Source organism: Rhizopus delemar, genomic scaffold, assembly GCF_000149305.1.
Source record: "Rhizopus delemar RA 99-880 supercont3.6 genomic scaffold, whole genome shotgun sequence".
Classification (NCBI taxonomy): Eukaryota; Fungi; Mucoromycota; class Mucoromycetes; order Mucorales; family Rhizopodaceae; genus Rhizopus; species Rhizopus delemar.
In genome coordinates this window covers 1319787-1345925 of record NW_027137832.1, presented here as the reverse complement: position 1 = coordinate 1345925, position 26139 = coordinate 1319787, and the positions used below count along the sequence as shown (strand labels likewise).

At 35.1% G+C, this 26139-nt stretch overlaps 15 protein-coding genes across 15 annotated transcripts; 6 read left to right on the top strand and 9 right to left on the bottom strand.

Annotated features, from left to right (window-relative positions):
- Positions 1 to 441: 441 nt before the first annotated feature.
- Positions 442 to 1204, bottom strand: RO3G_08523 (uncharacterized protein; the record flags this gene model as incomplete). The annotated part of the gene is made up of 3 exons (XM_067663113.1): positions 442 to 802; positions 1025 to 1088; positions 1171 to 1204. 3 exons carry the CDS (start codon positions 1202 to 1204, stop codon positions 442 to 444), a joined length of 459 nt encoding a protein of 152 aa, XP_067519214.1.
- Positions 1205 to 1751: 547 nt separating this feature from the next.
- RO3G_08522 (uncharacterized protein) lies at positions 1752 to 2018 on the top strand (the record flags this gene model as incomplete). The annotated part of the gene is made up of 1 exon (XM_067663112.1): positions 1752 to 2018. One exon carries the CDS (start codon positions 1752 to 1754, stop codon positions 2016 to 2018), a length of 267 nt encoding a protein of 88 aa, XP_067519213.1.
- Positions 2019 to 5357: 3339 nt separating this feature from the next.
- Positions 5358 to 7241, top strand: RO3G_08521 (uncharacterized protein; the record flags this gene model as incomplete). Its single annotated transcript, XM_067663111.1, has 4 exons — positions 5358 to 5365; positions 5425 to 5637; positions 5699 to 5874; positions 5929 to 7241. 4 exons carry the CDS (start codon positions 5358 to 5360, stop codon positions 7239 to 7241), a joined length of 1710 nt encoding a protein of 569 aa, XP_067519212.1.
- Positions 7242 to 7822: 581 nt separating this feature from the next.
- RO3G_08520 (uncharacterized protein) lies at positions 7823 to 9817 on the top strand (the record flags this gene model as incomplete). Its single annotated transcript, XM_067663110.1, has 9 exons — positions 7823 to 7850; positions 7901 to 7968; positions 8041 to 8059; positions 8204 to 8294; positions 8345 to 8459; positions 8657 to 8700; positions 8862 to 9261; positions 9315 to 9404; positions 9584 to 9817. The coding sequence occupies 9 exons, from the start codon at positions 7823 to 7825 to the stop codon at positions 9815 to 9817; spliced, it is 1089 nt and encodes a 362-aa protein (XP_067519211.1).
- Positions 9818 to 10381: 564 nt separating this feature from the next.
- Positions 10382 to 11148, bottom strand: RO3G_08519 (60S ribosomal protein eL13; the record flags this gene model as incomplete). Its single annotated transcript, XM_067663109.1, has 3 exons — positions 10382 to 10390; positions 10455 to 10835; positions 10903 to 11148. The coding sequence occupies 3 exons, from the start codon at positions 11146 to 11148 to the stop codon at positions 10382 to 10384; spliced, it is 636 nt and encodes a 211-aa protein (XP_067519210.1).
- Positions 11149 to 11704: 556 nt separating this feature from the next.
- On the top strand, positions 11705 to 11980 carry RO3G_08518 (uncharacterized protein; the record flags this gene model as incomplete). Its single annotated transcript, XM_067663108.1, has 2 exons — positions 11705 to 11765; positions 11892 to 11980. The coding sequence occupies 2 exons, from the start codon at positions 11705 to 11707 to the stop codon at positions 11978 to 11980; spliced, it is 150 nt and encodes a 49-aa protein (XP_067519209.1).
- An 864-nt stretch (positions 11981 to 12844) lies between these two features.
- RO3G_08517 (30S ribosomal protein S8e) lies at positions 12845 to 13877 on the bottom strand (the record flags this gene model as incomplete). The annotated part of the gene is made up of 3 exons (XM_067663107.1): positions 12845 to 13556; positions 13617 to 13684; positions 13875 to 13877. The coding sequence occupies 3 exons, from the start codon at positions 13875 to 13877 to the stop codon at positions 12845 to 12847; spliced, it is 783 nt and encodes a 260-aa protein (XP_067519208.1).
- Positions 13878 to 14781: 904 nt separating this feature from the next.
- On the bottom strand, positions 14782 to 17081 carry RO3G_08516 (uncharacterized protein; the record flags this gene model as incomplete). Its single annotated transcript, XM_067663106.1, has 2 exons — positions 14782 to 16633; positions 16690 to 17081. 2 exons carry the CDS (start codon positions 17079 to 17081, stop codon positions 14782 to 14784), a joined length of 2244 nt encoding a protein of 747 aa, XP_067519207.1.
- A 602-nt stretch (positions 17082 to 17683) lies between these two features.
- Positions 17684 to 18283, bottom strand: RO3G_08515 (uncharacterized protein; the record flags this gene model as incomplete). Its single annotated transcript, XM_067663105.1, has 4 exons — positions 17684 to 17721; positions 17787 to 17858; positions 17914 to 17995; positions 18059 to 18283. The coding sequence occupies 4 exons, from the start codon at positions 18281 to 18283 to the stop codon at positions 17684 to 17686; spliced, it is 417 nt and encodes a 138-aa protein (XP_067519206.1).
- A 261-nt stretch (positions 18284 to 18544) lies between these two features.
- On the bottom strand, positions 18545 to 19602 carry RO3G_08514 (GTP-binding protein Ryh1; the record flags this gene model as incomplete). The annotated part of the gene is made up of 9 exons (XM_067663104.1): positions 18545 to 18609; positions 18667 to 18745; positions 18802 to 18886; positions 18935 to 19046; positions 19100 to 19172; positions 19230 to 19246; positions 19301 to 19370; positions 19454 to 19484; positions 19523 to 19602. 9 exons carry the CDS (start codon positions 19600 to 19602, stop codon positions 18545 to 18547), a joined length of 612 nt encoding a protein of 203 aa, XP_067519205.1.
- Positions 19603 to 19814: 212 nt separating this feature from the next.
- On the bottom strand, positions 19815 to 20749 carry RO3G_08513 (40S ribosomal protein uS2; the record flags this gene model as incomplete). The annotated part of the gene is made up of 3 exons (XM_067663103.1): positions 19815 to 20429; positions 20482 to 20558; positions 20617 to 20749. The coding sequence occupies 3 exons, from the start codon at positions 20747 to 20749 to the stop codon at positions 19815 to 19817; spliced, it is 825 nt and encodes a 274-aa protein (XP_067519204.1).
- Positions 20750 to 21066: 317 nt separating this feature from the next.
- RO3G_08512 (ribosomal protein L27e) lies at positions 21067 to 21401 on the bottom strand (the record flags this gene model as incomplete). Its single annotated transcript, XM_067663102.1, has 2 exons — positions 21067 to 21209; positions 21380 to 21401. The coding sequence occupies 2 exons, from the start codon at positions 21399 to 21401 to the stop codon at positions 21067 to 21069; spliced, it is 165 nt and encodes a 54-aa protein (XP_067519203.1).
- A 958-nt stretch (positions 21402 to 22359) lies between these two features.
- Positions 22360 to 23300, top strand: RO3G_08511 (uncharacterized protein; the record flags this gene model as incomplete). Its single annotated transcript, XM_067663101.1, has 4 exons — positions 22360 to 22380; positions 22432 to 22836; positions 22880 to 23126; positions 23185 to 23300. 4 exons carry the CDS (start codon positions 22360 to 22362, stop codon positions 23298 to 23300), a joined length of 789 nt encoding a protein of 262 aa, XP_067519202.1.
- A 459-nt stretch (positions 23301 to 23759) lies between these two features.
- On the bottom strand, positions 23760 to 24108 carry RO3G_08510 (mitochondrial 54S ribosomal protein bL34m; the record flags this gene model as incomplete). The annotated part of the gene is made up of 2 exons (XM_067663100.1): positions 23760 to 23961; positions 24020 to 24108. The coding sequence occupies 2 exons, from the start codon at positions 24106 to 24108 to the stop codon at positions 23760 to 23762; spliced, it is 291 nt and encodes a 96-aa protein (XP_067519201.1).
- A 383-nt stretch (positions 24109 to 24491) lies between these two features.
- RO3G_08509 (uncharacterized protein) lies at positions 24492 to 25921 on the top strand (the record flags this gene model as incomplete). The annotated part of the gene is made up of 7 exons (XM_067663099.1): positions 24492 to 24708; positions 24761 to 24856; positions 24911 to 25047; positions 25100 to 25140; positions 25244 to 25304; positions 25362 to 25425; positions 25485 to 25921. 7 exons carry the CDS (start codon positions 24492 to 24494, stop codon positions 25919 to 25921), a joined length of 1053 nt encoding a protein of 350 aa, XP_067519200.1.
- Positions 25922 to 26139: the final 218 nt, after the last annotated feature.

The following is a 26139-nucleotide window of genomic DNA, read 5'->3' as shown; positions in this document are numbered from 1 at the left end:
CAGTCGATAAATTGGTCATAGAAAGGCAAACCATCAGCTTTATCAACTGAATTCTTGAAGCCTATCCATAATGTTTCTTACTTACATGGGCCCAAGAAGAAACTCTTAACCTAATGAGCTTCTAAACAGTAAAAAATATTAATTTATTGATTGAATCCTTTATTGCTAGCCATTAGCATAGCTTTCCATTAATATACTACTAATTTTACCTTACAGAATGACAGTACAGTCAGGCTGGTGGATATTGGCATTTACAAAAAAAAAAAAATGATTGGCGGTTACGATTGTCGAGAAACAATTTTTTTATGGATGAAAATTTTAATGTTTATTAAAACTCATCAAAGAGTATAAGGATTAAGAGCGACACAAGTGTATGAAACAGTGACTTGTCACGAAAATACAAAAGATATTAGCAGATAGTTTCAATAATTCCTTATAGACTTAGTTGAAGCCAATCTCCTCCAAGACAGGAGTCTGTTCAAAGAATTGTTGCCAGTGGGCTTTCCAAATGAATCGAATGACTGTAGCAAAAAAATCATAGATTGTAAACTTGTCATGATAATGTAAAATGTAATGTTTGGATAGTCCAAGTGTGGACAAATCCTGAAATATTGAGCTACAGTTGGGATCTTTAGGATTTGACAAGTATTTCTTGAAACAAACAAATTGTCGTTCAAATACTGATGATCCAAATACCAACGTGACGAATGTGGATGATAATGATGATGAAAAAGTAGAGCATAATGAAGTATTTGTTTGCGGACTGAATTTGTCTGTGGTAACGTTAATCAAACGAAAAGCTCTAGAAATATATGAGTAATGCCAAGTCGATGACAAAAAAATTATGTCTAATGGATTGTCATCTACCTTGGATCTATCCGATGAATCAATCAATTCACAGTATCGGCATTTTTCTTCAGAACAATAGAAAGAGCTCCGTACCCGTTTTAATGGCCTCAAAATGAAACCCTTACTTGTTGGTAGCCTTATTAAGTCAACTTTAACCATCATATTGAATTTTTACCGTAAAGATGCCAATGCCAACAGATCACTGAGACACGTCAAAAGTATCCTTGATAATGATCTTTCTGTACAACAATTCCTCTGTTTTACAGTTTTCAAACATTTTTTAAAACTAATCATAGGCTATCGGCCAATACTAGCACGTACTCTCGTCCTTGATTACCCTGGATCCATTATACATGTATTATCTGGTTCAAGTTGTTTAAAAAAAGTTCCCCCCTGGCAATGGCATCATTAGAATTAAGTCTGGCAAATCGATTTTTGATGTTAGCACAACTAATAAAAAAGAACTCTATCCTGATCGCAAGTATGTAAAAGGATTTAAAATCGACATTTGATTCGTCGTGGACGTTGACGGGAAAGAAATTGATCTTGCTGCTGCTGAAGTTGTCAAAGACGACAGCAAAAACAAAACAATATTAGACGAAGGAAAGCTGACAAGAGAAGGCAAAGATACTGTTGATAATCTGTTTGACATCCTGTCCAACATTGATCTAAAATCTCGCCGGGCATATCTCTTTCAAATTGTTTGTAACACTTGCATTGTATCCACTCTGGATCTTGCATACAACGGGCTGTATGTGGCAGCCTCACAAACACGCTTCGTTCTACCAAGCAAGCCTGATGATTTCAATGACCTGAATATGCCCCTTGAATACCTGCTTGCTATTAAGTCAAGCATGGAATCTTTGGGTTTAGAACTCAGAAGTATAATCAGCAACGGCCGTATGGGTACTGTAGAAAGCCTCGACATTAACCAACTCCCCCGCATGATTACGGAACGTGTAAACTGGACTCGCCCCACATATTACTCCCCTCCTGACAAGGCTCCTTCTATTATTCCCTCTTTTGTTTTCGGTGTTCCCCCACCATCAATTTTAAGTAAGTTGAAAGAAGCATATAAGGCTGATCGGGGAAATAAGTATGAAGAAGATGATGAGTTTGCTTGGAAGCTGTTGACCAATGGAAAATACTATAACGGGTATCTCGAATAAGTTGTAGATAGTCATCCTTTGATGCAAAAAAACCAGCAGACAACGTCTAAAAGTCTTTTATTTGCTGTTTCTTTTATTCAATATATATGAAGTCTACATAGTTTCTTTTTTTTTCATTTAGTATCTGTTTGTTAAACGCAATCATTGAATAACTATTACATAATATGTGTAAAGATTGGATTGATCAGACTGACTAGCAAATATAGACATGTTTTCAATTGGTGATAGTCCCTTGTAACTCTGATGGTGTTTGCATAGTCTCTATTCCCATCACGCTTCTTTACGAACAATATGGGATTATTGTGTCAATTGTTAGACTCAGCAACACTTATCATTTTGTCTGCTAGCCAAAACTGAATTTACTCTTCTAATTAAGTTTTATGAATGGGAAAGGATATTATTATTATTATTTTCAGAGGTAGGAATGGTATACATACAGAGGTAGGATCAATATTGGTGTCGATAGCTATAAGTATGATTCAGTCGTTTTCCTAAGCTGATTAATAATTTACAAAACAGATTACAGTTTGAAGTTATGGAGTTACTTTTACTTTTTCATAACTATGAAAAAAAATTTTTTTTTCTTCTTCTTTATAATCCATGGGATCTGCTGGTATTTAACCTTGAAAATATTGCATAAGATTAGTTTGGTTTAATCCAATAAAGTTGTACATTTAAGTTTTGAATTTTATTTATACAAAAATTAATGACTAATTTGAGCGCATGATGTCTAATATTGCATTGTTTTCGCCCCTGGTCAGATCAATAAAAAATTGAATGGAAGCTAAAACCCCTTTGGGGATCAAAGGTAAAACAGATATGGGAGGACGAAAGAAGGAAACAAGTGAATGTTACTAGTGAGGGGAAGAGGGTAGCCAATCGAGGAATTTTTGTCCTGGTTGGAGTGGCAGTGAACGTTGGTCCTTATCATGGAACAGGTAGTCAAATTCATAAAGCATAGTACAGATGACTGGCCATCGAATAAACCATGGAGAGGCAGAATGAGTGGAGCATGGTATTCTGTTTGGTATTTTGTTGAGAAGAAACGATAGAGGATCTTGAACCGTTTCTGGTATTTATAAGCGATGATTCATATCTAGGCATCTTATTGCATATTGTTTTGTGAACATCTGAGTAGGATGTCTTGCACAAGGTTCTAGTTTGCCACCTGGTAACCAGCCAAGGCGCTAGCATACACATCTACTTCTTTCTGTTCTTGTCATTGGTAGCTAAAGGATGGGCAATAAAGTTATATACTATTTCTACAAATTATTCATACACCTTCATAAATTTATTGGTGCATGAATTGTACCAAAAAAAAAAAAAAAAAAAAAGGCTTACTGTTCAAAACTGTCCAATTGGGGTTGAGCTCAGGAGAGTAAGCAGAAAGATAAACATAGCAGTAGCAGCATTGCTCAATTTATTTTATAAAATCAGTACCCTTGTGAATAGAAATATTGTCCATAGCAATGTAGCTGCTCTTCAATCACCCTTACTGATACAAAATATCAGCAGCACTCGCAATGAAATTATAGTACCCAGTTACATTTCCCCTTTTGGCATTTTCAACAGCCTGAGTGCCACCTGCTATCTTTCTCTTCTTCGAAGGGACTAGTTCCCTTGTTTTTCTTTGCTGTTTATCACACAATAAGGAGAGATAGCGCCCAAAATAGCTATTGTTTTGATCCTTAACTTGGGTACATCTGCAAAAGCACAGCAACCCCCGCTTTTTCTACTATGCTACAGGGCGCCTCATGATCATTTCGTCCTATTCATTTATTGATATATTCGTAATTATGTTTAACCATTAGCTTTGTTTTAATATATTTCATAACGAAGAATAAGCAATGCTATTGTAATCCTTTAAGAGAATTGGTAACCAAAATAAGTTACAAGTAATAGGACCTTTTTAATAGAAGAAGGATAATCATTCTTTGTACATGTTTATTATTTCTAGTTTGAGAAGTTACATCTTCATTTCTTTGTCTTGATACAGAATAATCGTGGCTTTTTACCATTTGGATTTTGGATCGGGGTTGATGACTTGAATGTTTGTTTAGGTATTCTATATCTTGACAATCTATTAACAAGTGTTTCTATTGAGTCATTTCAATATCTAATTTTTATTTCTCTACTCGAAGTGTTATTGCTGACACAATTAATCAAGATGATGTTATGACCAAAAACATTGCTAATATCAATTCTATAAACAAAGGAACAAAAACTACCTACTAATTTTTTCTTTTGTTATATGTACTCATTATTGCTATTATTCTTTACCCTTTGCACCCATTTTTCTTCTACTTTTCCTCATGCTTTTATGCTAAATTTATTTTTACTTTTGAACCATTTTTTTTATTTTATTTGCACGAATTTTTTTTTTGCCAATGCTTGAAAGATCCAGTAGCATAAAAGAGGCTAAGCATAGCTGTCACATTTCTCACACCACTTTATGTTTGCTGCTATAGGAGTTCACAGTGGATCAAACTCAGGAAACTCTCTCTGAATTTATGTTACAACCAAAAAAAATTTTTAGCTGATATCTTTCAGCAGCAAATTTTTTCCAGCAAGTATTAGAAGTGAATCTGTTCATAACTGCAACCAACAAACATATATTAAAGAATAGCATGTTACTTTTTACACGAATAATTAACGGGTAAAACAATGCAATATAAATTGATTGCGGGCAGCAAAATATGACTGGAATCAAAGGAGGCTTATTTCACTGTATTTTGAACAATTGGATTTAAACTTTAATGGACTGGGTATAATTGACATTGTTTAATTAGCAGAACTAAAGTAAAAAATAATATTATACATCAAGCATATATCAATGACGTGCTGGATTTTATTGTTGTCTTCTAAGACTATCAAAGCGTTAATTAAGCGTTATACTGTTCATTGGCCATATTCTAGAAATGTCCTTGCATTGTTAGTTATATTTATTGTATTTTTATTGGCTTAAATAAACTCTACCCTTTTGCAAAAATATCCAATGAAAATTTTGAATGAAGATCAAGCGTGACTACCCGTGAGCTTTTTTTAAAATTCAGCTTATACGCCGGAGGTGTAAATTTTTTTTAAAGCTAATTGACAAAATCAACAGTCCAAAAAAGCTTTTTTTTTACTTTTTTTCTTGTCTTTTTGCAAAAAGCAAACAAGAAAACCAGCTGCTTTTGTGTCTTTTTTTACATAAAGAAACTATAAACACATTTTTAATAGCGCTGAGTATATAACCGTAACCAAAGAAAGCTTTACTTGTTTGTTCTATCCATTTTTTATTTTACTTGATCTCGAAATACCCTTTTATACGCGCACTTTTCTTTAAAAACATTTTCTATGGGAGGGTAATATTTATTAATGAAAAAATAGTTAGCTGTGTACTGAAAATATACTTTTAAAACAGAGTTACTATTGCACATCAACCTGTTTCGACTACTGAAGCAGTTGAAGACAGTTATTACCCTACTGATACTGAAACAACCGACGAAAATCAACAATATAACCAACTGTTAGCTGCTGCTGCCGCTGCTGCCGCCGTTGCTTCCAACGAACAATGGTCCGAAAGTATGCCTTCAGTAGAAGATTTGACGGGTGAAGTTCAAGAATTATTGATGAGGTACAAGAAAAAAAAATTTTTTTCCTGTTGAGTTGCTTATATATTGTGAAACTATAAATAGAGAATCAATGAACTCTTGGCTTCAACCCTGGATGACTGAAAATGCTAGTTGTATTGCAGAATTGGATAATCAAATGTATGCTCAATCCATTCAACTCGAAGACTTGTTTGGTCAAGATGAGATGGCTTTATCTCCCAATACGATTCAACAGTCTTTGTATGATGAGGTGTCTTTTGGTATGTGGTCCTCCTATAAAGTATTAACCATTGGAAGCTAACATGCTGAGTTAGTTCCCGAAGACATTTCACTTACTATGAGTGCCCCTACTTCTTCAGCTTCTTCACCCAATACCTCAGCTCAAATTAGTCCTGTTGCTTCCCCTATCGCTGCTGACATTCAGATTGACGATCAAGAAGAGTTACTTGAAAAATTAGAAAATCAAGTAAATGCTTTTGACATGACCAAAAATATGAAGCGCAGACGAGGTTCTACAAGCTCTGAAGATTCAAGCGATGATTCCTCGTCTGATGAGGATGACGAATCTGGTTCTGAACATGAAGATGTAATTATTCCCACTACGGTTGCCAATTTGAACAGTCGTCGCCGAATGAGTTACTCTTCTGATTCTGACTCTGATTCAGAGCCTACGTTTCACCGACAATCTCGAGCCTCATCACCTGTTACTAATCCTTACATGTATATGCACAAGCGTCAGATTGAAGAGACCTTATTGGAACGCATCACCAATAGCTTGAATCCTGAAAAGTTGCCTGGTATTTTGTCTATTTTAGCTTCTGAAAAGCCAAATACCCAACAAGAAGATGAAGTCGAAATTGATTTATCGTGTCTGGCACGCGACCAATTGGTACAAGTTTTGTTTTATGTTGATGCATGTATTTTGGAACAAAATGGTGGTCCTGCTGTAAATATTGAAGACTTTGTTATGAAAAAACAAACAAAGAAAGGTCGTTCTATTTTGAAAAACGAAGAAAAAAGCAAACAAGCGAAATCAAGAAGAGCTCGCAGGCCTCGTCAACCAAGAACAAAAACAAGAGCAGAACTTACTGAAGATTTGGATATTGACTCTTCATTCAGCGAATCAGAAGAGCTTAATCCATTATCTGTTGATAACGTTGTCAACCTTAATGGTCCTATCTCTATGGCTTCGTTGACAAAGAAAAACAAGTCAACAAGACCAAGTACATCCACAAAAGGTGGTCGAAGAAGACAAGGAAAAAGCAAGCGATACAGAAACCGTCGTAAATCTGAAGATGATGATGATGTATCTTCCTCTATCGCTGTATTCCAGGATCCTCATAGTATAGCATCTACAAGGCCCAAAAGACGTGCAGCTGTTCATAAACGTCGTCTTCTAGAACAAATGCTTGCTCCTTCAGATAATGAAAGCGAAGAAGATGCTGAGGATGGTGTTTTAGTTGTTTATAGTGATGAAAAGATGGACTTTAATGTTGTTGACAATCAAACAATTGCGCATACAACCACACCTATTCCAGTGCCGCCAAGTAAAGAAGAGATAGCCATGTCAGCGACAAAGACTGAAGACGATGAAGATACCGATGAAGAGATTGACATTATGTGTTAAACTTCTATAATTTTCTGTTACTAATTGCTTTGTATATTTCTCCTTACATAACTTATTCATCATTTATCATGACGCACATACATCTTTTCACAAGAAAAAAAAGTATTCATTGTATTTAATTTTATCCTCGTTGACCGTAGAACCTTTTCTATTCAATAAACTTAGACGGCATGTTCTCAATAAAAAATTTTGTTTTCACAGTCTCAAAGCATTATTATCACGTAATTCAATAAAGTTATTACAGGTGGGAAAACGGTATATTTTATGAGGGTATTCTGAAATAAAATACTTATCATTGCCGTACAATTTAGTTTTTATTATTTTGGAGATGGTATGAAAGTAGCACACGTCTATCTCTTAATAGTAATAACAGTCTTCAAGAAACCAAAAAGCTAAAGATGCATTATTCAATAGATATGGTCACAGTAACAGCAGCCTTTAGATCTTTGTGACACCTCATTTGAGAAACACAATAAATTCAAGGTGTACCCGAAACTCGGACCAATTTGTACTTTCTTTTTCTTTTCGTTTAGATATGACAACACCAAGTTTGCCGTTTATATCTCGTCGCTCTACAGTATATGGGACCCATGCCATGGTGGCTAGTTCGTAAGTTAGCTCATATTAGTATATCACACATTACATCAAATAAACAATAGTCTATTTAAGACAGCCTTTAGCTACGCAAGCAGGAATTGAAATCTTAAAAAGAGGAGGAAATGCTGCTGTAAGTTAACTGAATATTGTAAAAATAAGCGCTGTCAATGAACAAACTTTTTTTTTTTTCATTTTTTGATAGGATGCTGCTGTTGCTGTAGGTAAATGTCTATATATAATGAACACTGTATTTTACGTACCAACATTTGATTTACAACTCATAAAGCTGCTGCTATCAATATAACAGGTAATGACAAAATATAATCATTGCTTTGAGTTTGGTTACTATGTATCTATGTTTTTAGAGCCTGGGTCTACAGGAATTGGTGGTGATGCCTTTTGTCTATTTTATGATGCTAAGACACGTACGGTTAAGGGACTCAATGGTTCTGGAAGGTATTTGCTATATTATTTCATTTAACACACTTTTTCAACTATAACGATAGGACACCTGCTAATCTCACGATGGATTTCCTTAAGAATAAAGCAAAGCTGTCTGATCAAAATGAATTCACTCGAAGTGTCCATTCAATTACTGTTCCTGGTGCTGCTGCCGCTTGGGTGGACACTGTTCACCATTTTGGATCTGGAAAAGTTGATTTATCGACAATTTTTGCGCCAGCAATCGATTTAGCTGAAAACGGGTATTATACTAACCTTTTTTTTTACAAAGCATTTTTATTTACTTTTTTTTTTAAAAAAAAAGCTTTCCTGTATCACATATATCTGCTACTTCAGTAAGTAAAATACAAGTATAGCTATGGCTTGTTTGCTCATATGTTAAAAACAGTGGAAAGGAGAAGTAAAGGGGCTTTTGGCGAAAAATCCAAACCAAAGAATTGAATGGCTAATTGATAACAACAGAGCACCTAAAGAAGGGGAGGTGATGACAGTCCCTGAGCTTGCAGAGTATTTTTTGGATATCCATTATGTTTTTAGTTTATATTTAGAATATTTATATAGGACATTCCGATTGCTTGCTAAGAGCGGAAAGAAAGGGTTTTATGAAGGACGCATTGGCGAAGCTATAGTTGAGGCTGTACAAACTCGAGGAGGTGTCATGACTCTTAAAGACCTTGCTAATCATACAAGTGAACTGCTCGATCCTATCTCGCTTGACTATCATGATTGGACTGTTTGGGAAATTCCTCCAAATGGTCAGGGGATAACTACTCTTATCGCTCTTGGTATAATTGAAGCACTTGAGGAAGAAGGTGTTGTAGATTTCAAGAAGCTGGATCATAACTCTGCCGAATATATCCATATCATCTCAGAAGCCCTACGCATTGCGTTTGCTGATACTAGGCATTATGTAACAGACCCACAAGTTCAGCATGTGCCCACAGAAAACCTTTTAAGCAAAGTAAATAAGACGATAGGACAAAAATGCATAAAATTAATCAATGTGCTTTACAGGAATATCTCAGGCAGCGAGCTAAGCTCATTGATTTAAAGCAAAGGAATAATGAGGTTCAAAAGGGTTATCCTGATGAGATTGGAAATACTGTATATTTCTCAGTTGTAGATGAAGAAGGCAATGCTTGTAGTTTTATTGTGAGTACTTTAAAATTTTAAATGACTTTTAATAAACTAACAAATAAATAGAACTCAACCTTTATGCATTTCGGTGTACGTTTTCTAAAATTGTTTATTGTGACATTTTCTTATTTTTTTTTTTTATATAGTCTCATGTAATTGCTAAAAGTACTGGGGTTGTTTTACATAACCGTGGTGGAAACTTTGTTTTAATTGATGGACATCCCAATTGCTTAGGACCTAGTAAAAGACCATATCATACTATCATTCCATCTATGATTACGCGTAAAACAGAAAATGGCCATGCGCTTGAAGCTTGCTTTGGAGGTACTTTTTTAAATAGCATACAGGTCAATTGTATGCCCTTACTATTATTTTCTTAATGTAGTTATGGGTGCCTTTATGCAGCCCCAAGGCCAATTGCAAGTTATCTTAAATATGAAGCATTATTTATCAAATCCTCAGCATGCACTTGATCTTCCGCGCATCTGTGTTGCACCACCAAAGAAAAATGCTAAAGTGAATGCTGATGCTTACTCATTCACAGATGTAACAGAATCTGTCATTTACTTAGAAGATGGAATAACAGACCAAACTATAAGCAAACTTGAAGCGATGGGGCACGTCTGTTATCGTCTTTCTGGTTACAATCGATCTATGTTTGGACGAGGTCAAATCATTCGCTTCAATCTTGATGGTAGAACTGGTCACAGAGTTTTGGCAGCTGGAAGCGACCCAAGAGGTGATGGTCATGCAACTGGCTGGTAGCATATTTATGCACAAGTCTATCATAATTTCTGTTATTTACTCCTTCTTCCACACTTTCTATCTATGTTGCACTTTGCTCATAATATTAAAGACAGCAATTTAATAACAAAAGATAAATAAATCCTTTCGTTTCCCTTTTTTGACTATAACATTTATTGTAGAACAGCTTTTAAAGAAATTTATTTCTTCTGCAAAAGACAAAAAAATAATGTTAAATTCAATTGATATGACATGCATGTATCCCAAATTTACCTTGTTGGCTTCTTCTTCAGCCTTATCACGAGCACGCTTTTCACGGGCACCAAGAGTACGAGCAGCAGAACGGGCATAACGGAGCTTCATGTAAGCGTTGCCGTTCTTTTCTTCAGCAGTGATAGCACGAGCTTCAGGGGCAGCGGCGACTTGTTCAACAGGGAAGAGAGCACCACGGAATTGAACAGCAGAAGCAACTTCAGCAGCTTCAGAGTCACCCTTCTTGGGGCTAGCAGCCTTACGAGGGAAGACGATCAACTTGGCCTTATAAGCCTTCAAGCGTTGAACGTTCAATTCGAGAGACTCGTTGGATCTATTGCGGCGACGGTGATCAACAGCAATACCAATGGAGCGAGCTTCCTTGCGTTGGATGCCAGCTTCCTATTTTTAAATTTCAAAAACTACTTCAGTTCCATGTCTAACTATCTTCGCTCATCTAATTTTTTACCTTGAGTTCCTCGAGGGTAAAACCACGGCCAGATCTCAACTTCATGTTGTAACGGACAGTGGGGCAGCGAACGGCAGGGCGAAGGAGACCGTCAATGGGTCTAGGAGCAATACGAGCAGCTTTTTGGACACGCGCAATTCTTCTAGACTTCTTACGACCGGCTTGATCAAACCAGGTCTTAACACGGCGGTCCCATTGTTTACGGAAGTGCTGATTAGGCAATTGGTTGTTGTGCTTCAAAACCATTGTCTATGTTGGTTGAATTTCAAAAATGTTGAAAGTGAATGATTTATATATGAAAAGATATAGGTTAGTATTAATTGTATTGATTCAACTTTTTTATTATCCTCTGCTGCTATAATAGATGTTGATGCATCTTTATAACAATGGATTACACTCTAAACGTTTGGATATACGTACGGATTACCTGTGAGTGAGGAAAGAGAAAGATTGGGCAGACACAGTGTTTGAAAACACCAATACTTTCTTCTTCGAAGTCCGTCATGAATACTCTACATGACTGTCCGGGCTGCAAACAACTCCGGACCGAATTTTTTTACTTGCTTCAATATTTGCATAAAAAAGGCCTTGTCGTTACGCTTGCCAACTCAAGTATTTCAGCAGATAATCTAAGAACTCTTCCATTATGATGCATAACCTTTTGAACAGAAAGAAAAACTAAAAAAGCAGAAAGACAGAATATCAATTTAACAGCAAATTGATTGTAATGCGAAGCGTTTTGTCTAGTCTATAGACAGTGTAACTTTTGGTTTCTCTTTATCTAACAAAAAAACTTCAAACAATGGCTTCTACCGATAGCTCAGTAATTCAGAATCTTCTCAAAATGCAGCACTTATGCCTTGGTAACATAAACTTGAAAGTAAAGTATGTAATATGTACTCGTGCGATGAAGGCGAAGGAATTTTGTAAAAAACTCAAGGAACTCAATGCTTCCCAAAACCCCATTGTTATAAATGTATTTTACATAGCTTTTGATGAGTTAATAGCACAAGAATTGAAGGGCAAATCAAAATTCCAAAACAGTATTTTGAATATTAATCAATTTGGTCTCTCATGAAAGCACATCTTTGACGCTATTGGCAGTTCGCTGAGACATCTTGGTATAGCTTACATTGGCCTTTAGCAAGTATATCGTTTGGACAAAGCGAATTTTTTAGCCGATAATGATACGATATCATGATTAGTTCTAATATTTATATAGAAAACCCTTACGGAAGGAACTATGGAGGCATTGAACAAGTTGATTCACTCCAGAAGGGGTTGTTACATCGGCGCAAATTTGATGCATACATGGAAATTCTAAAGCTCAATAGCATCACAGAGAAGCGCGGATGGACAATGCTTGTGAGCATGCAAAACTTGTACAACTTGGTATATCGCGAGGAAGAAAGAGGAATAAACACTTGTTGGGTTGACGGTGGTATTACTAGGATTCCTTGAGGCCTTTCAGCTATTGACTTGCTCGTTGGCAAGAACAGAAATAGTAAATATACTGATTTTTTTTTTTTTTTTTTTTTTTTTTTTTTTTTTTTTTTTTTTTAATTCTAAGAAATTTCAAGTCAAAACTGAAGAGCAAAGTAAGGACGTGGTGATCGATCATGTTGCTAAAGTTACCAAAAAGCACGGTCTTTGTATGCTTGAGTAATTTTATTTATTTACAAAAGAATTTGCTACTTCCTCTATTGTCGATTCAATCAAAATCGAGTAGTTGTATAATATGATGTGTGTTCTAAATGCTAAATTGACTGATGAGTATATTAAATATCTTGAAGAGCATTACACTCCTAGAGCCCTATTTTCTGTTTGAAACGAATGATTTTTTTTTATTTCTAATAAATGGAAAGAGTAAAATTGTACAAAAACAAAGATGCATATTATTGTATATATTAATAAAAAATGACAAGCGAAGAATAAGAATGATTTAGACCAACAAAACGGCATTAATGCAACCATCGTTCTCAGGATTATTTGTAACTTGGGCATATTTACCCCAAACGACCTTACCACCTGTTGTAACCAAGCCCAATTCAGATACATTAACTTCAAGAACAGTACCTTTAGTTATCACACCAAGTTGGGTATATAAGGGAGACTGGGGATTTTTCTTTACACCGATAATAGGCAAGCAGAAAGTAGCCTTCAATTCAGGATGTGTGACGTGTGCCTTTTTATAACGAAGACCCATAGGTCTAACAAATCTTTCGTATTTTGGAGGTTTACGAGTGAAGCCTTCTCCAACAAACGTAGCCTTTGTAACTAAACGTTTCCATTGCTTCGACTTGTTTTTTCCCGTCTTCATCACCTTAAACATCTCATCTTCTGCAATACCTCGAACTGTAGGTAAAGGTACTGACCACTTACCAGCTTTCTCCTTTCTCTTTTGTTTAACCATATTACTTAAAATCTTGGCACGATCTTCCCCTTCACGATCCAAAAGATAGGTAGGAACGGCACCTTCAGGAACGGCATCGGCTGTCTTTTGCTTGGCATTCTTTTCTTCATGTTGTTTAATTGCTTTCTTCATTTGAATCTTTTCGGCATGACGTTTCTTATTGTGCAGCTTGGCCTTTAATCCATGAAGCTTCTGAGCTATTTGTGATGATTTATGAGCCATACGGGCTTCTTTCTTACGTCTAAATAGAAAGAATGTCAATTGTCTAATTGCTACGGTTGATTTAATACAATGAATTTACTTTCGTTCTTCATAATCGAGACGACGACCATGACGCTTGATGTGTTCTTCAATGTGCTCGTTTTGAGGCTATTTTATTCAAATAAAGCGTAAGTCAAAGTTGTACTATGCTTAACTAAGAAGTGTAACTTCATACCATCTTTCAAGATCGAGGAGATAAAGTTGAAATTTTTTATCAATTTGGTCTCAGCTTTTGTTAAATTCATCAAAGCTGATTTTGAAAACTGAAGATTTACAAACACCGAAAAACAATCATTACCATGGCTGCCTAGAGTTACATCCAGAACATACTCCTTTCATCATTCACAGACACTTACAAAGTCCCATTCTGTTCATTGACTCAAGATGCAGCACCGACTACTGTTGCCTGAAATAATATTCGATCCTCTGTCCTTATTTCTAAATACATTACCTCATCGAACACGGTATTCCTTTCAAGCAATCCTTCCTTGGTTTCTTCGATGGCCAACTATCTGTAGCATCCTCCATAAGTTCAACTACCTATGACATGGCAAATTTCCGCCTTCACTTCCACCCTATATTGGACAAAGATTCCTCTACTGGCTTTCAAATGTCTCTTGTTAGTGTCTCTTACACTTTTCACCGTTTCTTTCTTTCCAAACATTTTTATCCTTGATCCCATAAGGGGTTTTAGCTTCCACTCATTTTCTTTTGACCTGGTCCGGACGAAAACAATGAAAAGTGAGTCATCATGTGCTTATTTGAATCTTATTTTATTTGTAAATAAAGTAAACGTTTAAAAATCCAACTCTCAAGAAATTAATGAGAATATCTATTTTAATAGTAAAAAGGGAATTGACAAAATGCTGCCTTTTGATTTTTATATAACAAGGTATTTTAAATAGAGTTCTGCAATCTAAATGCGTCCCAAGCTTCATTCAAGCTAGAAAATATGCCACTGGCCAGCATCTTTTGTTCGACACTTGTGCTTGCGGGGAGCTTTAACAAGAAAGAGAAAAGAAAACATTAACGTTTCAAATGCACTCTTATTATTTTATATGTACTTACTTTGTCAGGGTGAACTTTTGCAATAGCTTTCATGTATGTTATTTTACATCTTTTAATATCAATCAAGTCACTCATTTGAGCCCCTTTCCACTGAGCTCCAGGCCACAGTAACGTATCCAAGGTAGCTAGTAATGCTCTCAAATTTGTTCTTTACCAGCTTTCCAAGCAATCAAGCGTGTATTGACATCATCCGTTTTTGATAGTCGCTCAGCTTCTTCAGCTTCTTGTTCAGCAGCCTTTGCTCTCATTTCTGCTACTGCTTTACTGTTGTTCAATTCTTCAGCAGAAACTACTGGTTCAGAAAAAGAGGTAGTGGTTACTGTGGGATCAAATGATGCCATAATGTCTTCTTTTTTTGGTTGCGGTATAGACTTTGTTGGTTGAGCCTTCGCAGCTGCTATTTTTGGATTTAAAGCTTGTCGACACCGAGCCATACCTTGACTTAACTTTGAATTGCTAGGACCCTCAATTTTCAGTGCTTCCCCATATGTTTCTAATGCTTCTTTATATTTTTCAATATTTTCTAGTGCTTCGGATTTTCGGTGCAGTGATTTCAAAAGCTGATCACGCCAGTTAATTGTAAACCATTCCGTAACAGAATTTTCTTCTCCACTCTCCTTTGATAACTTAATGGCTATATTACAGTCTTCAATACATTTCTTATAGTCGCCTGTCTTCAAGCGAGTCATTGCTCTGTTATTGCGCAGTACAACCTGATAATCATGCCCAGAAGGGAGCAATTCGATAGCTCGGGTATAGGCTTCTTCAGCTTCACCAAATTGGCCAAGCTTGAATTTTTCATTTCCTTGTTCTCGTATCTGGTTGACTTTACGAATAACATCAGCCGATGCATTAATCACTGGTCTTGTTCGTTTCTGTGGTTTTGACGGAGGTACTGCTTGCTGTGCTACGGTTGAGGGAGTTATGTTGTCTATTATAGATTGAGGCGTCGATCGGCCGCTTGTTGTTGGTGTTTTCTTACGACGTGATGGCGACACATACACTTGTTCATCTGCATCATTTAACAAAATGTCCTTTTTTGGCTTTTGTTGTGGAGGTGCCTTTTGTGCTGTAGGAACAGTATGTTTCAACTGATAGTTATCTTGTCTATTTCCCATGCGATTGTTCATATCATCTGTAGGCTTCTCTGCCGTTTTTTCATGCATGTCCATATTACCCATATTATCCATATCATTTGTCATCCATTTAGGTCTGATTGGCCCTTTTTGCTGCTCTTGCAATTGCCTCAAACGTTGAGCACGCTGCTGTTCTTGCCAGTCCCCAACAGCCTTTGTTACTTTTTCACGGCCTAATTTGAGAAAAGAAGCTGCGTTTTTATACAGCATACCACCAAGCTCTTGTGCTTGTCCAACAATCTTGTCCTTGTGAAAATCCAATATATCATCCCCTCCCTGACGTTGATTTTGCTGTTCAGCGTTCTGTGGACCTAACGGAAATGACGTATGTCTGGTTTGCTCTGAATGAGATGTTTGAGGACTAGTGCGATCAAATTTTTTTGAACGGTATTGGCGAACTGGTTCAGAGCTTTGCATGAGCAAATCAATAGCAGATTGTAAATCGTAGCCACCAGTCGCCTCTAGAGCAAATTTGGACTGTTGCAAACTAAAACCCATATCTATTAATTTTGCTAGCATTTCATCTTCATCCGCTTCTAACACCTCTGATCCATTTTGTTGGATAGGTGGTGGGGGTGAATCAGCTCTTTCCAATTTAATATCATCCTTTTGTGATTGAACTGGTCCTGCCAAAATGCCAAGAGGATTGTCTTCATCAAACTCAGCAGAAATGCTTACTGTCTGCGTTGTCACTTTCTGAGCTCCCTGCATCAAAACATCAAGGTCAAATGGGTCTGAATTGGCAGCTATTGTTTCATTGATTTCAGTTTGCTCTACGGGTTGTGTATCTAACAAGTCAAAATTCCATTGGTCTTTGTTTTCAGTAAGAGTAATTGGCTTTGAGCTATTCTGTCTAAAAACGTTTTTATGTAAATTAGTATATTCTTTAATTATAAAAAATAGACTTACAATTGGTTGATTGGGGTGTTTTTATTTACTTTTGATTGCTTTTGACTACTACCAAAAGGATTCAATAAATCTTCAAAGGAGATTGGCTTATTTGCAGGTGAGGAAGACGTAGTAAGTGGTGGAGGTGTAGCTTGTGGTGTTATTTTTGAGATGTTTGAAATTTCAGGAGTAATGGGTAGAGACCAGGAAGATGATCCCTGTTGATGTTGTTTTCTTTGCTGTTCTAATAAAGAGAGTTTGGTATTGTCATTCGATTTGGAATTGTTACTTGCTGGCAAAAGATCTGCAAATACATCTTTTTCCTGCTGCTGCTGCTGTTGTTGCTGCTTTTTTTCTTTTACTGTATTTAGTGTAGAAGTAGATGACCAGTTAAGATCAAGTAAATCATCCATATTTATATTGTAAAATAATAAAAAAGAAAAATAAAAAAAAAACATGTTAAACCAAAACACGTATTTTAATTTGCGCTTATTGAATTACTATTTCGCAGAGATTGATGCAGTTTCCTAATTAAGAAACTATAGACAGTAAAGTTGTTGACAGCACTAATATCTTGCAAGATCAAAAAAAAAACTGTAGTATAAACAGCAAGCATTATGATTTTCTTTTTGAAAGACAGTAATTATAGCTTCCAATGCCCTGGGATTTTTAAAGGGCGTGGATTTGTAATTAATATTTACGTCGCAATTGACTGTATCTTTTTTAAATTTTCCTAATTTATATTATGACCATTTTGGTTTAAAGGAGAAAAATAATTATACATGAAATTAGTATTGATTTTATAACACGGTACAATGCATTTTAATTATTAAGCTTATGAATAAACAATCTAAATAAATATAATTTAAAAGAAAACAGTACAAACGAATGAATAGTGATGAATATCAATCTGAGATGTTGTTTCTTTTCCATTGTTTTGATAAAAACACACTTAAGCACAAAATTCAATTTTCTTTTTAATATCGTTTTAATTAAATATAGTTCAGTTTATCATCTAATGATGCTCATCGACTTTTTGGAAACGAATACCACCTTGATTAACAAAAAAAAAAAAAAAATTAGTTACATGGTGTCAAATAGAAAGATATATAGCTTACAGTAACCACATGCTTGAGGTCCAGGTTTATCTAAATTGATATATACTTTAGGATGACCTAAAGGACCACCACCTTCAAATTGATTTTTAATATATAGAAAGCATTTGGTTATATTTTATATTCTTACCACCATCACAGTTAGCAATACGCTTATTTACAAATCTGATAGGCTCTTCAGCAATAAGCTCAATAGCGGCCATAGGATTAGGCTGTCAATGGAATATATTCAGCAATTTGCAAAGTTACTGGGATTGCAATTATGTCAATTTTACCTGAGTGTTGATATCTGTTTGTTCAAATCGGGGACCTTTTAAAGCATCGACTTTAGCACGTTGATTCTCTGACCAAGTTGTTTGACGATTGCTTGCTTGCTCAATTGCAGGAGCAACGGTCTTTGCAGTAGGCTGAAGAGAAGTTGTGTAAGAAGCAGCAAAACTTTTTAATGTTGTGTTGCGTAAATTGTTTGAGGTAATGCGTTGAATGGAATGTCGAAGCATGTTTAAGAAACCGTCGTTTTAGAGATAAATACCCCGTTTTATTAAGAAAAAAAAATGAAAGCTTGACATTTGATGATGTCACAGCTGTTATTGAATTTGTAAGCCACACAGGATTATATGTTTTAAAGATATGATTACTTGAATCATTATCTTTTGTGTACCAAAATAGACAGCGCGTCTTCGTAAAATGCTCTATTTTTTATTTGCTATTACAAACATAATTCATTTTGTTATTGTTTTGTAAATGCATTGTTTTAAATATCAACAAGCACAGCCGCTTGCTTCTTCATTTCTTGTTGATGTGTCAGTTAAATCAACTTTGGTTACTATAATAATGATTTATTGATAAGTAATCGTGTTTTAGATGATAATCATACTCTTACATTGTTCTTTCTGCCCATCTTCAGCGTTATTTTCCATTCCTGGTAATGCATGCCCAATTTTACGAAACATTGCTTTTATCTATTTATAACACTTGTTCAATACATTTGTCTCCCTATATTTTTTTTAATCTTTACGTTATAACCGGCCTTAGCACTAGTTTCAATAAACATTATATTATAATCCTTTGCCTTCTTTTCACCTTCCTCTACAGTCACTTGTCTATAAAATATATTAATTTTCACAGTAAAGTTGATTGCTTCACGCTACCTTTTGTCATTTAAATCCGTCTTGTTTCCAACCAATACAATAATTACATCCGTTCCTCTTTCTGCTCTAACATCGTCAATCCATTTGGATGTATTCAAAAATGAGCTTCGGCCTTATCAATGAAACAGTCAATAAATCATTAATTAATTATACTTTTTGTTTTACTTGTAATATCATAAACTACAACACAAACAGAAGAATCTCTTATATAACTTGGGATAAGAGAGCGAAATCTTTCCTAGTTACATAATACATCAACTATCTTGACAACATTTAGCCCTTTTCTTATTGTTACCTGTCCAGCAGTATCCCCTTTTATATATCAGTTAGTGCAAAATTTAAATACACGCGCAGAAGTAAACTTACACAATTGAAGTCGTATTGTTCTATCGTCCAGGTACATCGTTTTTGATAAAAAATCGATGCCTATTGTTGCCTATTATCTTTCTAATTAAACAAATAACATTTATTCCACTTGGCTAATTTATTACTTGATATGTATTATCAAAAGTATCATACATAAATCTTGTAATGAGCGATGTTTTTCCAACTAGATTATTTAATCAGTCACTACTAAGCGAAATTTACTTTTGCTTATTACCACTTTGTTCTCCTAAAAAGACAAGTTTGAATTTTTTTAAAGGATTACCAAAATCACTGTTTGACATGTGCAAAAGGAAAGGAAAGGGTGGAACAAGAAAGAAAAGAAAGAAATTAAGCAATTTAATATTTAGTGTAACTAAACATTACTTTCTTATTACTCCTTAATAAACCCTTCTACTCCTTTTTCCAACCCCTCTTTTAATACAAAAAAAAAAAATTAACTGATAAAAAAGAAAGACTATTTTTATTTGTGTTCAGTCTAATAAATAAGTCTCATTTAAGCTTCCCAAGAAGAGGTGGCGGCAGGAGCAGCATCTTCGGCCCAGTCAGTGGTGGTTTGAGCAGACCAGTCAGCAGCAGCGGCAATACCGGCAACACCTTCAGCATCACCTTCAACGGCCCATTCACCAGTAGCAGCATCGGCAGTGGCAGCAAAGTCACCTTCCAATTCAGCGGCTTCGTTTTCTCTTTCAATTTCCTCAGGATCACGGTAGAAGAACATATCAACCATGACTTCCCAAGGAGTGTTGTAGTCCAAAGTACCACGAAGACGGAGAACGGCACGAGCCAAGAGCCAGTAGATCAAACCAATAGCATGCTTGGCCTTGTTGTTGGTGGGGATAGCAACATCAATGTATTGAAGAGAGGCGTCAGTGTCAGCAAGAGAGATGACGGGGATGTTGACGTAGGAAGCTTCCAAAACAGCTTGGAAATCTGAGCGAGGATCGGTACAGATGATCAAGCGAGGTTCACGGAAAGAACGGGTGATGTAGTTAGTGAAGGTACCAGGGGTGAAACGACCGACAATAGCTTCAGCACCAATGTAGCGAGCAAACTTCAAGGCAGCACGGTGACCGTAAGGACGAGCAGAGACAACAACAATATCTTGAGGCTAACAACCAGATTTAATATTTTATAGGTTAAGCATCATATGTTTAGCTTACGTTCTCAATGGCAGCAATGACACGGGCAGCGAAAATGAGCTTTTCCCAAGTCTTACCAATGTTGATCAAGTTGATACCTGAAAAGTAAGCGTTAGTTACAAAGCTATATTGGTTTGAATTAAGACTTTTATTTACCATCAGCACGACGCTTGTAGATGTAAGGAGCCATGCGAACGTTGGCGTTCTTGGTACCAATGTGACATTGAGCACTCAAAAGGAGTTGGATATCCTCTTCGGTGGGGCTAAGAATGCTAGGAACACGAGACATATCTATAGTTGACGATCATTAGTGATTGATTAGAATGATGGATGGATGTGTACATTACTTGATGTGCAAGGAAAGAGAAGGTTCTATCAGTCAATTGCACTTATTTGTTTATATCCTTGCCAACTGTCAAAATAAATTCAAAGTCCGTTTAAGTTTCGGTTGCCATGATCCGGTTACAACGAAAATGAAACTCTTCATCAACACAAACAAACGAATAAGGAAAAATGTAAGATATGCTTTATTTGTGAAACGGCAACAGAAAACAATAGTATGTGATATGCTTCTTTTTTATTAATAAACTAAAAATACACATACACTTAGAATCTAAGCTTATTGAAAAACCGCTTGCTCTTGCCCGTTTGGTAACGTTTTTCAAACAACTTCTTGATAACCTTCTTGGAATCTTCACGCTGAGTGGATTCCTTGAAAGTTTCAAAAGAGATAGTTCCCTTAATTTGGTCTAATTTTAAAACATAACTATCATATCTGTATCAATAAATATTCAAATAAAAGACAATGTTATAAGTTACCGAGTAGGCATCATGTGGTTGTAGTTGACAATCTTGACAAAAGTCTTGACCTTGGAACGGTTAGAAATTTATGCAAGCATTCAGATTGCATGTTCTTTACTTTTTCTGGATTTGCAGCACATAATGAATTTGTGAACGGCTTATTGTGTTACTATGTTACTTTATGTTAATCTCTGCTGCAATTATGTCGAATGTAATTTAATTGTCAAAGCATTTTATGTGAAATGTATTGTTTAGCCCGAACGCATAATTTCATGTTTTACAATTTCCAACAAAAAAAGAATATTAACGCATACTACGAACAACAACGGCTTTCTTTCCAGCGCAACGACCTTGTAAAATAATTATAACCTAAAATGACGTGTAGAAAATATATTTTTAAAAAAATTCATGTATTAAATCATCTGTGATTTTGACAATCCACGTACTTTACCAGCCTTGATAAATTTAATCATAGCCGCTGATGATTTGTCAAAGAGGAGGGTGTCACTTTCTTTGGTGGATGTTTGTATGTTTGAACTGGTAGCCTCTTCTTTATGCAAAGAGTGTTGCGGTCCGGGCTACTTCCTAATTTTAACTCCGTGCTATGACTACAGTGGTTATACAGGGAATTGCTCCCAAGCGTTTACAGCATACTATTAATGTTAGAGAGTAAAAGAAAGACAGACCCGTTTTTATCATGCTATGAGCAAGTAGGATAATATAGGAAAGCTTTGCTTTATATAATCATATACACAATTTCTATTTACTTTATCTTTTTTATATATGTCTTCTCTCCTTTTTTCTGTTTTTTCAAAAGATTGAATTTGAATCAAAAGCTTTCGTATGCTTCAGATAGAGCTAAAAACAACCATATATGCTGTTTTGAGAAAGGAAGAATTGTGCTGTGACAATAATAAAGGAAAGCATGAATGAAAAAGGCATGTTGTGTGACTCTATTTTAAAAATATTTTACTCTTTCTTTCACTTCTCTAGATTTTTTTATTTATTTACATGCCCTTTTTTAGACAAAGACCACTGAGTACATTATGTCGATATTTGCATGTTTCGAGGCTACAAAGACCAATTAGCGTTGCACCAATGGTGGACATAACAACCCCTGTAAGAAGAAGATACAGGCATATTCTTCAGTAAACTTATTCCCCTTTTTAGCAATTCCTTGAGTTATTAAATATTATATCAGGGAAAGACCAGTATGACTATTACACTGAAATGTATCATTGTCAAGCTATTCTTCATCATGTAGACCACTTAGATCGCTTTGTGGGTAAGCCGAGATCCAATATTATTGTGCAATTAGGAGGATCTGATCCAGATCTTATGGCCAAAGCAACACAAGTATTACAAGATTACGGATACAGACAAGTCAATATCAACGTTGGTTGCCCTAGTAAAAACGTACAGAGTGGACAGTTTGGAGCTGTTTTGATGAAAAAACCTCAAGTGGTAGCTGATATACTTTCAGCCATGGAAAAATATAATGTTCATATACCGGTTACAGTAAAGTGTCGAATTGGTGTTGATCACCAAGATTCATTTGAATTTTTACACAACTTTGTAAGAAAAGAGCCATGTTTTTCGTTGTATTAATTTTTAATAGGTTACTACAATATTAAACAACTCAAAACGAGCAATGCCACATTTAATAGTTCACGCAAGAAAATGCATACTAAAAGGACTTTCACCTAAACAAAATAGAGAGATTCCACCACTAAACTATGAAAGAGTATTTGAATTAGCAAGAGCCTTTCCTGATTTACCTATTTCAATTAATGGTGGATTCAAGGAAGTACAGCAAATAAAATCAGTGCTTGATAAGGTAGATGGTTGTATGATCGGAAGAAAAGGTAAACAAATAACATCTTCAAATCAAAGGGATATTGTTAATTATTTTTTGTATTAAAGTCATGGACGACCCCTTATTTTTACAACAATTGGATCAACACATATACAATAAAGAAATCAAAAGTATAGAACATATCATTGATGATTATCTTTGTAAGTCTTCTTGTACTATTTAGTCACCAATTATATTTATACCTATTTATAGACTATACAGATGCTCTTTTATCATTGAAAGTAGATAAAGATGACTATGGTTTACCACCATTTACAACACTCGTCAAGCCATTGACAATGCTATATTCAGGCAAAATGGGTCGAAATTATCGTCGAATTATTAGCCAAAGATTAAAACAACATAATTCTTCATCACCTGAAGCTTTTCGCTCGGTTGTTTTAGGTGCAATAAATGATTGTAAATTAATTTCTTAACAAAAGTGTTCCTCTTTCCTGGATATTATATCATATTTCATTTAGTCTATGTTCTACTATAGAGATCTATGATGATCTATTGATTTGGTTAACTAACAATTTCGCAGCTACTATTAAAATCTGACTCAAAGTATAATTCAACATAGGTTATAATAAAAATCCGAAGGAGCTGTTACTGTATATATTACAAGATATGCTTTTATTGCTTAATGAGACAAGTTCTTTCTACCCTTCATACGACGTCTATTGAGTGTGTGTCGACCATTTTTAGTTGCTAAACGAGCCAAAAATCCATGTCTTCTTTTACGAACAAGTTGAGATGGTTGATATGTATTACCACGTGAAATGAAACGCATTTGTGTTGTTGTGTTGAAAGCAGTTGTCAGAGGGTTACGGAAGGCACCCAAACTATATAAAAAAGTTTTAGATGTTTCAGATCATACAAAATGAATGGTGTTATTGCTACCTAGAAGACAATATAGAAGATCCCATTGTATTTGGGCGAGCTAATGAAGCGAATCTTGTAGTGGCAGTTGTCCATAATTGTCCAAACATTTTGAAATAAAAAAGCAAAGATTTTTTGGCCCCTTGTCAAAGCGGAAGGTTAATAAATTTTGCTTTTTTTTAGATTCAAGTCACTTTTTTTTTTTAAAAAAAAAGCTTCCTATTATAAAATGAACTGGAAGCTAATATATAGAAAAAACGTTTACATACAATAAGAAACAAACATATAAATAACAGTAAACAGCTCAGTCTAATATGCAATTAAATGTGGTATTAAGATTTATAAAATAACTATAACCAATAAAACTAGCTCTTTGAATCATGACAAAACAGAAAATTTTACTCGATTCAACTGTACCCCAAAAATCGTCTTTTTTTATATTTTTTCTTTCTTTCTTTCTTTTTTTTTTCTTTGTTTATTTTTTACATAAAAAATGAATAGTGAAAGAACTCCACTTTTGTTTCCAACAAACTCGCAATCAGGAGGTTCAGTTGTTTCTTACACCATATCTCAAAAGAACTGTACCAATATTACTTTAAAAGACCGTTCAGCAGCCCAATCGACAAAACGCAAACTGTGGTTTGCTGTTGGTCTTGCGTGTGTATTCTTTACTACTGAGCTTATTGCTGGCTATTTTGCAAATTCATTAGGTAAAAATTAGTCTTTTTTTGATAGTCAAGCTTGTTCTAATATGTTGTATAGCTTTAATGTCGGATGCTTTTCATTTATTGTCAGACGTTGCCAGTTTTATTGTTGCTTTGGTTGCTATTTATTTAGCCGAGAAACCACCTACTAAAAGTACGTTTATAAAGAGCAAAATAAAGTATTGAAAAAATACTTATCCTTGAATAGAGCATACATTTGGTTTTCATAGAGCAGAAGTTATTGCTGCACTCATATCTGTGCTAACCATCTGGGTTCTTACAGGTTTTTTAGTCCACGAAGCTGTTCAGCGTATCAAATCGCCTCAAAAAATTAATGCTAAGCTGGTATTTTCTTTTGTTACGTGTCACAAATCAAAGTTGACTTTCTATTTGATAGATGTGTATTACTGCCTCAATTGGTGTAGTTGTCAATATCATGTAAGAAATAAAAGTTGGTTAGGATAAATGAAAGTCATGTTGATTAATACAAAAATTCATACAGATTAGCTTATGTTTTAGGTGGACATCATCATTCACATAGCCATGATGAACCTGATTCTCATCAGGACGAAGAAACAAATGAAGTTTCATTACCACACAAAGTAAAAACTAGTTTTTTTTTATACTTGAATATAATTTAAAACATGTATTTTATATAGGAAGCAAATATTAACTTGCGTGCTGCTGCACTTCATGTTATTGGTGATTTATTGGCTTCAATTGGTAATTATGAAAGCTATTAAATCCTCTATGTCGTTTTCTAATTTTTTTTTTTTCCGCAGGCGTTTTAATCTCTTCTATTATTCTTATTTTTAAGCCCGATTTAACTATTGTTGATCCATTATGTACATTTTTATTTTCTATTCTTGTGCTCTATACAACCTATCATCTTGTTAAGGATTCTTTGGCTGTACTCATGGAAGGTGTTCCTGGCAATATTCATCCTGACTTAATAGAAAGCTCTCTGCTTAATGTTCCTGGTGTGATTGCAGTACACGATTTACATGTATGGACATTATCTCCCGGGAAATACTCTCTTACAGCCCATATTAAAGTGGACCATACAGCCAATATTAATTATGACGAAGTGTTGTCAAAGGGACAACACATTGTCTGTGATATCTACGGAGTTCATCACTCTACACTTCAAATCGAATCGGATAAAACGGCATTTAAAAGTCATTGTAATCCTGAATTATGTGCTCCCAGAACCCAATAGTCATCATCATTGTCAACAGCAGTCATTTTGTTGTACATCCTTACATTATATATTATGATCTCTTACAATAAATAACCTTAGTTTATTAAATGTTGCATTGATACACTAACTTGTCTTTAACAATTTTTGTTTAGTTCTACTGGAGACATTGTTCTACCAGGCTAGTAACAGCTCTCGGCATAAAAAAAACTTTAAAAATGGTCTGACCCCATACTTTT